Source organism: Fragaria vesca, linkage group LG6 (genome assembly GCF_000184155.1).
Source record: "Fragaria vesca subsp. vesca linkage group LG6, FraVesHawaii_1.0, whole genome shotgun sequence".
Classification (NCBI taxonomy): domain Eukaryota; kingdom Viridiplantae; phylum Streptophyta; class Magnoliopsida; order Rosales; family Rosaceae; genus Fragaria; species Fragaria vesca.
Genome location: NC_020496.1, coordinates 1,605,853 through 1,618,797, shown reverse-complemented (window position 1 = coordinate 1,618,797; position 12,945 = coordinate 1,605,853). Strand labels below are relative to the sequence as shown.

Genomic DNA, 12,945 nt, shown 5'->3' with positions numbered 1-12,945 from the left:
TGAGCAATCAGACATTATTATATTTCATTACATTGTAATTCCTATTTGTAACTATTATATTTATCCTATAAGAGCATCTTTAACAATGTTAGCCATTTTTAAGTTAATTTTTAATCAAATTAGCTAAAATGTAGCCATTTTAGAAATATGGCTGCATCAATGCTCTTTATTTTAGCTAGCATTATATCAACATTATTCTTCAAATAGAAATTAAATAATTTAAATATATTTATATATCACATAAAATATCTTACTGTATTAAATTATAGCTAGCCTCATTTGAGTCATCTCGCTAGCTAAATATAGCTAGCGAGATAGCTAAAAGTTAAAATAGCTCAAGTTTGGCTAGTCTGCTAGAGCTCCTAAAACATCCAAAAAAGCTAAACACGCTCTCTAAAATAGCTAAAAGCTAAAATAGAGTCTGTTAAAATTGCTATAATAGAGTAATCTAACGAGCATGTATGAGACCATTTTCAATTCCATTTTCCTGTAACAAAAATATATATATATATTACATAAAAAATGGAATTGGTCTCCTCATTTCATTAAAACTCTTTTTTATATAGAAATGAGATTACAAAGGTAATTACATAACTGATTGATAACTGATTGAGTAATTACATTTGTTTATCACTAATTGCACAATTCATTGACGAAAGCACACAAGGTTTTTCCTTCAACACTCCCCCTTGTGACAAGTCAAAATTAAAAACGGTGCATGGTGTGTTGTCTCATTAAAAACCTTGTCAAGTAACAAAACCTAGTATGACAAAATAAATCTTGGTTGAAGGGAAAAAAAACACAACGCATATACGATTGTGTGTGTGTTAGACTCCCTCTGAAGTCTACACTCGCCTTGATCCTTACATCAATAAAGGGTGCAAGGAACATCTTCACATTCCTATGTTTCACACTTAAGGTTTTTCATATATAGCCTGCTGTGATTTAAGAAACAAGTCTGTCCTATTTTCCTCATATCTTACTTGATTCACTTGAATCTTGAAGAGAGACTAATGTTTTTCACAAGGTATCGTCGTGTTCCTAATAGTGTATACATAACTAGTTTTAGGGATGACATATTGGTCATAGAACCAACAAAGCATCGTTTGGGTTTTAGTGTAATAGATTGCAGTTCCATCTGTATTCCCTTTCGTCTTTTTATAGGGATAAGATGAACTCAAGTCACTAGTTTCCTTTTAGGTATCAAGATACATTCTTTTTACCTTCTAATGATATTGCGTTGGCGCTAAGCTAAGTTCTTTGAGAATGCAATATACGGTCGAGTTCATCGGGCTAAGTGCAATATTGCGCCTATTGCACTTTAAGGAACAAATTTTAATTCTCAACCCTTCTTCGTTATCTTCCTTTCAACGAAATGGATCTTCCTTTAATCCTAACATCGACCGATCATTGGGAGTGCTAACAGTATGCACTTTGTCCATGTAAATAGCCTAAGAATCTTTTGGACGCATGCAACTAGTGGATTAGTATTCCACAAACTAGTTGTTAACCGAGTTTCCCAAGATTATTCATCTCAATTCGAATTTCATATAGTTCACGGTTTATCTTACTTCATCAGTTTATCAAGAGTACCTACTATTTTCCTATCGTCAACATAGATAGTTATAATTGAAAATCCAGAACCCGTTTCCTTTATGAGTACGCAAGGGCATAGTTCATCATTTGTATCTCATCCCAACCAAGTAGTCAATTTTATAAAGTGAGCGTTTGAATTCTAATTGCAAATGCACTTTGTGGTTTAGAGTTATTTGAGTTGGACAGTGTAAGACCATCAAACTCTTTCACTAATATCTCTCAATTAAGATCCTCATGGAGATAGGTAGTAACCACATCGATGAGCTGCATTTTCGTTATGGGATATAATGTCTCCTTGTAGTCAATTCAGAGCGTTGCGAGAAACAATGGCGCCACAAGGCGAGCCTTGTCCTTTGAGATTCATTCTTCTCGTTACGTTTTTGACAAAGATTTATTTATGTCGTACATGCTTTACACTTGGTAAGGTTAGCACTACCAAAACCAAATATTTGTCTCTTTGTCAAATGATTTAGCTCTTCCTATATTACACTTTTATTTAGGCCAATATGCTCTTTGTTGACATTCTTCAACAGATCGTGGTTCGATATCATCGTGCTCTATAGTCCCTTGAGCAATAATGTGAATATATCATCAATGTGTATAATCTTATAATCCGTTGAGATTTTGTCTCTGTAAACATTTTAAACATCAGAGCGTCCTCCAGTATTGATTTATGGACATAATTGTAATCATAGACAATCTCATAAAAGAGGTTATCTACATTGATGATTAATAGGTTGTGCCTTATAGGTCATTTTCTTTTAGGCTAGTAGTAATCAAACCAAGTGGCTTACCCCTCTTCCCTTCTTCCCTTCCCTTAGAGAGCCACGACCTCAACTACACCTCCATTATTGCTCGTCCTACCAAATTTCTTCAGTTACCGCAACACTTCCAAACTATTACATAGTTTTTACCAAGAGTTGTTTCCCCCAAAAGTGTTATAATTCGATGAAGCCAAATGTTGATTTTTACAAGTAATCCCGCTAAAAGATATTAACCAAGAATTTCAAATTTTGTTGTCAGAGTAAATCAAAATTTAACCCCCTAAACCTGCGCAGAGGCGACTTAGGCGAGACTGAGAGAGTGGTTCGTAACACGCCACGCGTCCTAACCGCGCACCCAACACCCAGTCACCCCATAGCCTAAAACACTATCTCCTCCTCTTTCTTCCTTTGTTCGCCTCACACACACAGCTCAGTCGTAATGGCGGCAGAATCCATAGCAATGCTACCCTACACCATCTCCTCCATCCCCTCAGACCACCACAGGCTCCTGCCACGTGTCCTCTCCGTCTCCTCCTCCCACTGCGTCGCTCTCTCCAGAAACTGCTCCTCCTCCTCGTCGGCGGCGGCGCAATCCTCGCCGCTTTTATCGCTCCGGAAGTGCTTGCCGCCGCTAAAAGCGCTTGTGACCGCCGATACTACTCGAACCGCCAATACGACGCCGCTTGGTGTTGACGATAGAGTCGGAGTGTTGTTGCTTAACCTCGGCGGACCGGAGACTCTCGACGACGTCCAGCCTTTCTTGTTTAACCTCTTCGCAGATCCGGTAAATTCCTCAAGCTCAGTTCACTAATTTCAGAAACTTTTAGATTCACTGTAGCAATTACTGTACTGGCATAGTAAAATTTACTGAATTCAGATTTTGATTAATTACTGTGTTGTTTGAGTGAACTACATGAAATTAGAAACCCTAGGATGTGTGTGAGTTATTGTATTGGCATTGTGATTTTGAGTGGAGGTGATAAAATTTGGCAGGATATCATTAGACTGCCGAGGCTGTTCCGGTTTCTTCAGAAGCCATTGGCGCAGTTTATATCGGTTCTGAGGGCACCAAAGAGCAAAGAAGGCTATGCCGCAATTGGCGGCGGCTCTCCTCTTCGGGAGATAACCGATAAACAGGTATGATCACTTCTTGTCTACTCACATAGACTCAAGTGCTCTTTCTAATTGAGTAGTGAGTTAAGCTTATTGGAGATGGTTTGTTTGTTCAGGCGGAAGAGTTGAGGAAGTCTCTTTGGGAGAAGGATGTCCCGGCCAAAGTGTATGTCGGTATGCGTTATTGGCATCCATTCACTGAAGAAGCTATAGAGCAGGTAATTTGATGAGTTCTAGTTTTGATTTTCAAGGTATGCATTTGTAGTATCGTGTAAATCTAGTGTCTGTTGTTTTCAAATGTAACTGTGTTGCATTCATTGTTCTTAGCTTTGAGTATTAGAAGCAAATGTCAGTTAGCCATTTAGTCGGATCACTCCACCTGACTGTAATGACATGAAATTGATATTCTTTTCTAATTTCTATGTATATGATGATAGTTCTATTCATCGATTTAGCCTGCAAATGTGTTACAGGTGTTTTATTTCGGTTTGTCTCTGTGAATTCTTATGCTATTCTTTTTGTCTGAACAAAAGTTCATGGATTGGGTTGTTGATTGCAAAATGATTTTGTAGATAAAACGAGATGGAATTACGAAGCTTGTTGTCCTTCCGCTTTATCCACAATTTTCAATATCGACTAGTGGTTCAAGCCTTCGGCTGTTGGAGAGTATATTCCGGTGATGCCTTAGCATATATTACCATATCATTGGGCAAGATTATTATATGGAATCTGACCATTAATTCATTGGTACATCATCAGGGAGGATGAGTATCTAGTCAACATGCAGCACACAGTAATACCATCGTGGTACCAGCGTGAAGGATACATAACTGCAATGGCAAATTTGATTGAAAAGGAGCTAAAACGTTTTGACTTCCCTGACAAGGTGTGGTGATCATTTTTCTTTTTAGCGTTGAATGTCTACAAGATGCTTTGTCAATGCACTGATTAATGAGATATTCCTGTCACAAAACCTATCTTTGACTTGAGTTATGATACACGTGCACTTCTCATACACAAGAGTGAATGGATATTGAATGAAAGCTAAACCACCGTAATAGGTTCACAGAAAAGTCATCTGCTGAAAGTGTGCATCATAAGTCAAAGCGTTGTCATTAATAAATAGTCCCATAAGCAGACAATCAAACTTCAATTACTGTATGTTAACTTATGCTGCATAGGAGGCCTCTTGAAAGCAAAATTATGAGAGTTAGTTATTCTGATCTCTACTTTAGTGAAGGATATGGAGTTCTGTTATTATTTTAAATTTGGGTTCAAATTTACTCTATTTTGAAAAAGATTTCCATAACATGCAAAGGAAGTTTGCCTTACTTCCATTATAGCAAGTATGAACTCCCTTCTGGACATGGTCTAGCTGTCAGTTTTCCTGCACAAAGCGTCAGTGTTGCCAGAGTTTGCGATGTTTTGGTTAATACATGCATGATATAATATTCAAATATTTTCTGTTCTCTTGTAGCATTTCTCTTACTGGCACCTAAGTTTCAAAGGCTAAATCTGGAGCATATGTATGCCAATTGCCAACCTTAATTTGAAATGTGCATTATAGGTGATGTTATTCTTCAGTGCCCATGGAGTGCCACTTGCATATGTGGAAGAGGCTGGTGATCCGTACAAGGCAGAAATGGAGGAATGTGTGGATTTGATAATGGAAGAATTAGAAAAGAGAAATTTAACTAATGCATACACCCTTGCCTATCAGGTATGCTTTGTTTTTCAGTTCAACTTTAATCACTTTTTGGTATCTTCTGATTTGGAAATATCAAGAAGTAGAGTGCACTTTACTGGTGTGGAGTAATAACGTACAATTATGGTTGTTAGGAGAAAACTTTAGTCCGAGCCTCTATACAGAGATCTTTTCATCTTTCGAAATCCTAAATACTTATCTGTTCAACATATTTTAATGAAGTGACATACATGTTGTGGATGAAGCAAATCAAAATCGTCGTTATTAAAGTAGGCAGAACTTAATGCAGATGAAGTGATTCTGAATGGAAAATTATGGGAGGTATAGAAGCTTGTGATGAAAGAAATGTATCACAGAGAAATCCTAGACCAAACAGGAATACCAAAACATCAATAACTCCTAGGAAATGTAACTACCCAAGTGGTCCAGGTTTGTCTTGTTCTGCTGAAAGTCTAGAATAAGGAATATCTATTTCAAAGATTATCTGCAGGAACTTGTTCTGAGGTAATGTGGGCATATCCTGTGTATTTTGTGCTTGCATGGTGACTGGTTGATACTTGATAGTAACTGAATGTTCTTACAGAGCAGAGTCGGACCTGTGGAATGGTTAAGACCTTATACAGATGACACAATAATTGAGCTTGGGCAAAAGGGAGTTAAAAGGCTGTTGGCGGTCCCTATAAGGTAATTGTTGTGTCGGGTTCTTTTTCCCCGTTGTGATAGCTGTATGCTAGCTCGTCATCTTATTAGTTCTTTGCTTGATCCACAGCTTTGTCAGTGAGCATATTGAAACTCTAGAAGAAATTGATGTGGAGTACAAAGAATTGGCTGTAAAATCTGGTATAGAGAGTTGGGGGCGTGTTCCTGCACTTGGATGTGAGCCCACCTTCATTTCAGATCTAGCAGACGCAGTGATTGAGAGTTTGCCATATGTTGGAGCTATGGCAGTCTCAAACCTTGAAGCTCGACAGGTAATTTTGGAACTCTTACCTGAACAGTGTGTGTGTGCGTGTGTGGCCAAGTGCATGCATGTGGTATTGGTGGGACTCTGGATAACACACACACAAAAAGCTGCTTATAAGTTATAACTTATTGTAGCAATTCTCATTTATTAGTAGCTGCTGTTGTCAAATCGTAAACTCAATTCTGATAGGCCTTTGGAGCTTTTTGTTCTGTTTATTAATATTGCACTTGCTTCGGGATGGTGTTGGGTCTTACCCTGCAGTCTTTAGTTCCACTTGGGAGTGTAGAAGAGTTGTTAGCAGCATATGATTCACAGCGGAGGGAGCTACCACCGCCTGTGACAGTTTGGGAATGGGGTTGGACCAAAAGTGCCGAGACTTGGAATGGAAGAGCAGCTATGTTGGCAGTGGTTGTTTTACTGGTCCTAGAAGTCACCACTGGGGAGGGGTTTCTGCATCAATGGGGCATATTACCCTTACATCCCTGAATCCAACCGAGCCTTTTTTTCTTTTACCTTTTACTAAATATGTATCTATTCTTATTATTAAGCCTTTTTTTTTTTTTTTTCTTAACCCAATACAATCTTACATATGCTATGTTGCATATTGATAATGAAGCTTACACAAGACCAAATTTGGGTAGTCTAGGTGAAGCACCTTGTGGGGGATGAAGTTGAAAATTTGTATGATATAAAACTTGTCCTGTAATTTGTATCCTCACATCCTCACAAGATGTTGCACAGAATTTTCATGTGGTAAAGTTTTGTGCTCCAATTTGACATTGGGAATTATTGGTCTTGAAATTATATATTGTTTAATAGCAAGAAGAAATGCTGATTCAGTTGTCCATCCACTCTTTTATCGCTACTTCATTCTAATGCCCAATATCTCTGGTGAAAACCTTCATGCCTCTTCTTTTATCTGCTTTAGTGCCTTGTATCTGTTTTTGTTTGTGCTTCTTGCTTAGTGAAAAACGAGTAGGCAATGTGAAAACATTAAGAAATGAATTATTTAGCTCTTGTTTAGCTCAATGTTGCATGCTCCAGAATGGTATAGAATTATTTTGTAGCGGAGCATATTCAGTACACGGTGTCGTTATGAAATTAGAGTAGCTATAGGTCGGGATTTGAGGTAAGTGTTTGGGCACTAATCAGGGATTAAGAAATGATTAGGTTTCCATTCCCAGAAAAATCATGACGGTACTGAATCACACAGTCAGTTAACCCGGTGGGCCGTGCGTGTGACCCTACACGTGTGCGGGAGTAACCGGAAGAACAAAACACTGACGTGTCATTTCGAGGTGGCGTGTTCTACGGCGCGCGCGCACGGTAGAAGTTTCTGGTACCTCCCTTCTATTCCACTTCCTCTCCTCCCGCGCGTGAATATCACGTGCTCGGTCAACACAAGGACCCCACACCTTCAGTAAGGCGTCATTGGGACGCGTGCCGCTCACCCACTTCGAGAGAGAAAGAGAGTTCTGCTTTTTGACAATGTTTTTGAAACGGAGAAAAAAGAAAAACGCAGAGACAGATACGTTTCGAAGAGTGAGTCACACACTCACTTACTTCAACTCTCTCAACTCATAATTGTCTTACACTCTTGTGTTTCTACCCAAGACTGGAAACTAAAAATAATTGAAGCAGCCGAAACAGGCGGAGGTTCTCGCCGGCCGACGACGTCGTTTTGCTCCGGTTTGTTATCCCTCTCTCTCTGTTTCAACCTTTACTTTTTTTTTTTTTCATTTTATGTGTGTGGAAATTTGGATGCTATTTGCTTTTGGGTGTGTGTGTGTCTTGCAACATGAGGCTAATTGTGGGTAAATAGAACTCTGCGGATGATTTGGGTGTAAGAAATGTGTGGAGTAGTACATGTATTGTTGAGGTTTTCTGTGGAGTTGTTTAGTGAAACCCATGTAAGGAATGTGTGAAAGAAGCCATGAATGCATTTTTGGGTTTTGGATGAGTATCTGAGAGTAGCTAGTATCATAGCTAGTATCATTGTACTTGGTAATTGTTGAGATATGTTGTTAGATTTGTTTTCTTTTAGATGCGGTTGGAGTATGTAGTCGAACTCTGGGAAATTTTCAGTACTCACTTGAGACAATGCCTTTCCAGAGAATTCCCATTTCTGGTTTATAATGGTGTACCTAATACTTTACATTCAATGATTATCATCGAAGGTACTTCAAGAACAAAAAGAGAGAATCAATAGAAGCAGGGTTTTTAATTTGAATGCTTTTCAATGGAATTTTGGAACTTTGAACCTTGTTCGGTCTGCTTCATTGAGGTAGAAAATATTTGAAGGACTATCTGTGCTTTGTTCCACATAATAGTGACCACCATTTCATTTGTACGGCAATGTATTTAATTTGTTTCCTTGATGTATCACTGAATTGCTACCTGTAGCTCGATATTGATGGGATTTTCTTCATTATTCTTTGCAGGTTTTACTGTCTTGAAAATGCGAGTGAATGCAGGGGAACGAGTAGATGTTTAATTCAGAAAAGGTGCAGCTGTTCTAGATTTGGAATCGTAATAATATTTGTGGAAGCTTAAATGTCTTGCAGCAGAGTGCTTTTAACATACAAGCGAAAGCGGCACGCAAGAAATGATCATCTACAGGAAGATGGGGGTCTTAATTCACCTTCTGAGGCTAACAAGGGTACTTGCTTATCTAAGCCGGACATGCAAGTGCATTTGATTGATGAGAATGCATCAGAAGATTATGAAACAAAGACTGCGGTGAGATTATACAAAATTTGAACCTATTTAGCTTGCTTGATATGGATACATGCCATATGTCAGTCATCTTTGTCTATTCATCATTTCATCGTACATTCTAAATATGACAAATATGTACAGGAATGGCCAGTTAGCTAATTGAAGCTTCGTTTAACTATTGAATGTATTCACTAGATTAAAGCTTAGTTTATCTTCAGGAACATTAATTGTGCTTGTTTTATCTCATTTCTCTTTTACTTGCAGGTGTGCCGTCTTTGTGTTGTGTGCTGTGTCGGGGGTAACCTGATGCACTGTGATAAATGTCTTCAGTCTTATCATCTTGAATGCCTAGATAAGCGCCTCAAGGTATTCTACTTCGTGCAATAAGGAACACCAACTTTTTTTGTGGGCGGGGGGGGGGGGGGGGGGGGGGGTTGGTTCAGTGAAGTAAAGAAATTCATTTTGTGAATGTCTAATGACTTGATGTACTGTTGTCTCTCTTTCCCTCTTCTCTCTTAGCATGCTGGTCATGGAAAAGTGCTAAGCTGTGGGTGTATTGCGGCTGCATTGGGTGATGATGGTAATGTGGGAAAGCGGTCAGTTACCCAAAAGGGGAATGTCACTGATATGATCACTGATTCTGTTGGATACACACTGCCATTGTCATCACATGGAAGAGGAAATAGCTTAGATGATAGTTCATTAAGGTTGAGCTCATCGAAGTTGGAAGAGATTGATTCATTTGCTGAAGTTAAGTTAGAGAACTCATGTGATGATTTGTTTGAACAAACCAAGTGGAAAACCCCATTACGTACTTTCCACCGCCGGAGATATAAAAGAAAAATAGATATGGATGAGTATGACACACAAAGCAATTCACTGAACGTGGAAAATAACTGTTCAGTGATAACCAAATCAAACAAGTCTGCATGTGCCAAAACCACTTCATATGAAGCAACTTCCATTGAAAGCTTCTCACTAGATCCTGGAGCAGATCCAAATCCCTACAAAGAGGTAATCAATATGATGTATATACTTTTTCGCTTTGGATAAAATAAAGTATGTGGCCTAGGAAGTTGGAAGTATAGCACAGACATCTGACATAACAAACTACACAGCACTTGTATGGAAAATGGTAAATAGAATAGGTCACAGTATAGAAATTTTCATTTACATATACACAATTCTATTATCCATGTGCATATGATTCAAATTGCCAAATAAACGGTAACATCTTATTGCTTCATTTCTGTCTAAATAATTTGCAATCACTGGTCTCATTGCTTTGTGACAGGTTATCGATATTACATGTTCTCATGCTGGATCATGTACTGGGTCTGAAATGTATGTTCACAAAAATTAAGAACTTAAAACTTATATGTCTGTTATCTTTTAGTTACTTACCTTAAACATCTGGACAGTTTGATGCATACGGAGAGGGCAATAAATGAAGAAGCTTTACAACAAGCAGGAAAGGTTCCTGACCAGAGTGCTCGAACTTTGATGGATGTCAAAGAAGAGTCTGTGGATCATTTAGGAACCTCATTAAGTTGTATGAAAGACTCCTCTTCTGGAACTGTACCTTTGTGTACACATACACAACTGGTAAAAGAGGAACCTCAAGTTTTTTCAAGTGATGATGATCGTAAATCAGCAGCAACCTCTCATTCGGGCAGAACCCTTCCTAATTTGAACCTGTCTGTTATCAGCACCGGTAGGACGTCATTAATATCTAGGCATTTGAGCCCGGAAGTTCTACAAGTTACTTTTTCATTTGCTAAACAATACTTCATGAGTTATCTAATTGAATTCCTAAATACAGATTCAAACAGTTGTACTTTGGACTTGAATGCTGACTTAAATTTGAGTCCTCAAGAGCAACCTGTTCTTGCTGCACCAAAAAGTACTCTGGACTCGTTTGATTGTACCAGGACAAGTCCTGCCCCTGCCTTAGATGAACCACCTCCTCCAGAAATGGTGGCTGTCAAAATTGAGAGGATAGAACCTAATACTTCTCTGTTACACAATGATGTATTTGATTCTTCAGAAATTGGTGTCAGCTGCAGAAATTATGATCAAGTTACTCCTAGCTTTGATTCAAAGCAAAAATGTCTGCAGGTACTTTTTCTAAGTTTTGCTGTTTGATGTTTGAGAATTAGTTGGCTGCCGATTAATTTCTTCACCCTTTTTGAATTGATTCCAGTTATTTTCAGAAGAAAAAAACAGCGACATTTTCCACCCTGTTATTATCCAGCCGGAGGTGACTGCTTGTATGGCCTCAGAGGAGATAAAAATGCCTCATCTGGGAAGCAACAATAATCAATTTAAACAAGGATCTCTACTCAATCTAGGTCTATCCTTACCAACTAAACCTTCAACTGCAGGATATGCAACCAACACCTGTTTCAATACATTTCCTTTCTTCGACTCCTTCACCGGAACCAGAGACTTTATCAATGATGCAGGTCTCCAATCTTCGTCAAGCCATTTATCATCAGTTTTAAGACACAAGATGATGCATGATAGCATTGCAAGCCAAGCAGGAGCTTTGAATGCAATGGGCAGTTTTGATGACATATCTCAGCCATATAATACCATGTGGTCTGAAGAGGAGTTGGATTTTCTATGGATAGGTGTGAGGAGATATGGACGGGACAACTGGAATGCTATGTTAATGGATCCGAGATTGCACTTCTCATCATGGAGGGTGGCAAGGGACTTAGCTATGCGGTGGAAAGAGGAACAGTCAAAACTTTTGAGTAGCATGTGTGGCTCACAAGTCAAGTATACAAGAGCACAAGGCAGTTCTTTCTACCAGAACAACTTCTTGCGTCCCCGAACAGGCTTCAGCTGGCAAAAATACTTAGCAGGAGGTAATGTCTCGAGGAGGCCACAGTCCAAATCGACTTATGTTTGCAACGATGGCCAGGAAGTCCTCCACATGCCACTTGGTAAACCAAAGAGGGTATCTCGTCGAAGGGGCAAATATAATGAGGACGAATTTCATAGTATAAGCAGAAGTCGGGGTATGCTAAGGGGCAAGCTGTTATCAACTGAACTTCCCTCAACTTGCAGTATTGGAGTGAATGGTAATATGCCCCAGTGGCTCCAAGAAGCTGTTATTGCTTCTCCTTCAAGTCTTGGGGCTTCAATTCTACCCTCAACTTCTTCATCTTTTGCATTTGCGCATTCTAATACGTCGAATGTCCCCCTCTCTGCTTGGGATCCAACCGAATCACATTGTGAAGAAAGGACAGAGATGCAGTATACATTGGGTGGTTCAAGAGAATATGACCTACAGCCATTAGCAAGTAATGCTCCGCGTCTCAGTGCAGGATTAGGACCTGAGATCGCTAAACTGAAAACAGATTCTTCTCGTGACGGCGTTGAACAAGAAAACTTGATTGTTATTGATACTGATGCTTCTTCTGAAGGGACTATATCCGATTAGATTTGTTCTAGTCCTAGGTTGTAGTAGCTAGACTGAAGCCTAGGTTGTAGTAGCTAGACTGAAGTTGTTTTTGTTGTAGAGAAGTATTGTGCTTTATTAATTTGCAAGTCAAATAATTTGTAATTAGTAATGCAAACGGATGTATTTGAACTTTGTATGATCTTCTTGTTGAGTCATCTATTATGTAGAAACTGCGAGCATTCTTGATTTCTTGTTTGGGAGTCTGGGACTAAGAGTGACTACATAATAGTATTAGAATGGACAATGCAACTTCTATCTTCTGCAACAATGCACAAAATTAACCATGCATGCCTTCTCTGATTATAAAAACACAATGAAACTAGTACAATTCTACACAAAAACTTGGATCGATGCTTTGACAGAAGATTAAACGGCAACACATACACAAGTAACATAACCTTAGAATGATACAAAATTAAATGACCAAGGTAGAAATAGCAAGCAAAATAATAAGAATAACCTTAGAATGACACAAAATTAAATGAACAAGGTAGAAATAGCAAGCAAAATAATAAGAATTGACGAGGCTTTGTAGTTTTCGTTGTTTGTTTTTAGTGATCGAAATCAATCAAGGATAATATCAAAAATTTTCTCTTCTTTTTATCGGGTAATA

The 12,945-nt window shown here is 38.7% G+C and overlaps 2 protein-coding genes across 2 annotated transcripts; both read left to right on the top strand.

The window, feature by feature from the left end:
* Positions 1-2,747: 2,747 nt before the first annotated feature.
* On the top strand, positions 2,748-6,987 carry LOC101305768 (ferrochelatase-2, chloroplastic-like). Its single transcript, XM_004302086.1, has 9 exons — positions 2,748-3,144; positions 3,354-3,497; positions 3,590-3,691; positions 4,046-4,149; positions 4,233-4,359; positions 5,041-5,193; positions 5,762-5,862; positions 5,948-6,149; positions 6,404-6,987. The coding sequence occupies exons 1-9, from the start codon at positions 2,800-2,802 to the stop codon at positions 6,626-6,628; spliced, it is 1,503 nt and encodes a 500-aa protein (XP_004302134.1). The 5' UTR covers positions 2,748-2,799; the 3' UTR covers positions 6,629-6,987.
* A 692-nt stretch (positions 6,988-7,679) lies between these two features.
* LOC101303830 lies at positions 7,680-12,499 on the top strand. Its single transcript, XM_004304754.1, has 8 exons — positions 7,680-7,831; positions 8,584-8,881; positions 9,125-9,226; positions 9,380-9,874; positions 10,155-10,204; positions 10,282-10,574; positions 10,683-10,978; positions 11,064-12,499. The coding sequence occupies exons 2-8, from the start codon at positions 8,696-8,698 to the stop codon at positions 12,309-12,311; spliced, it is 2,670 nt and encodes an 889-aa protein (XP_004304802.1). The 5' UTR covers positions 7,680-7,831; positions 8,584-8,695; the 3' UTR covers positions 12,312-12,499.
* Positions 12,500-12,945: the final 446 nt, after the last annotated feature.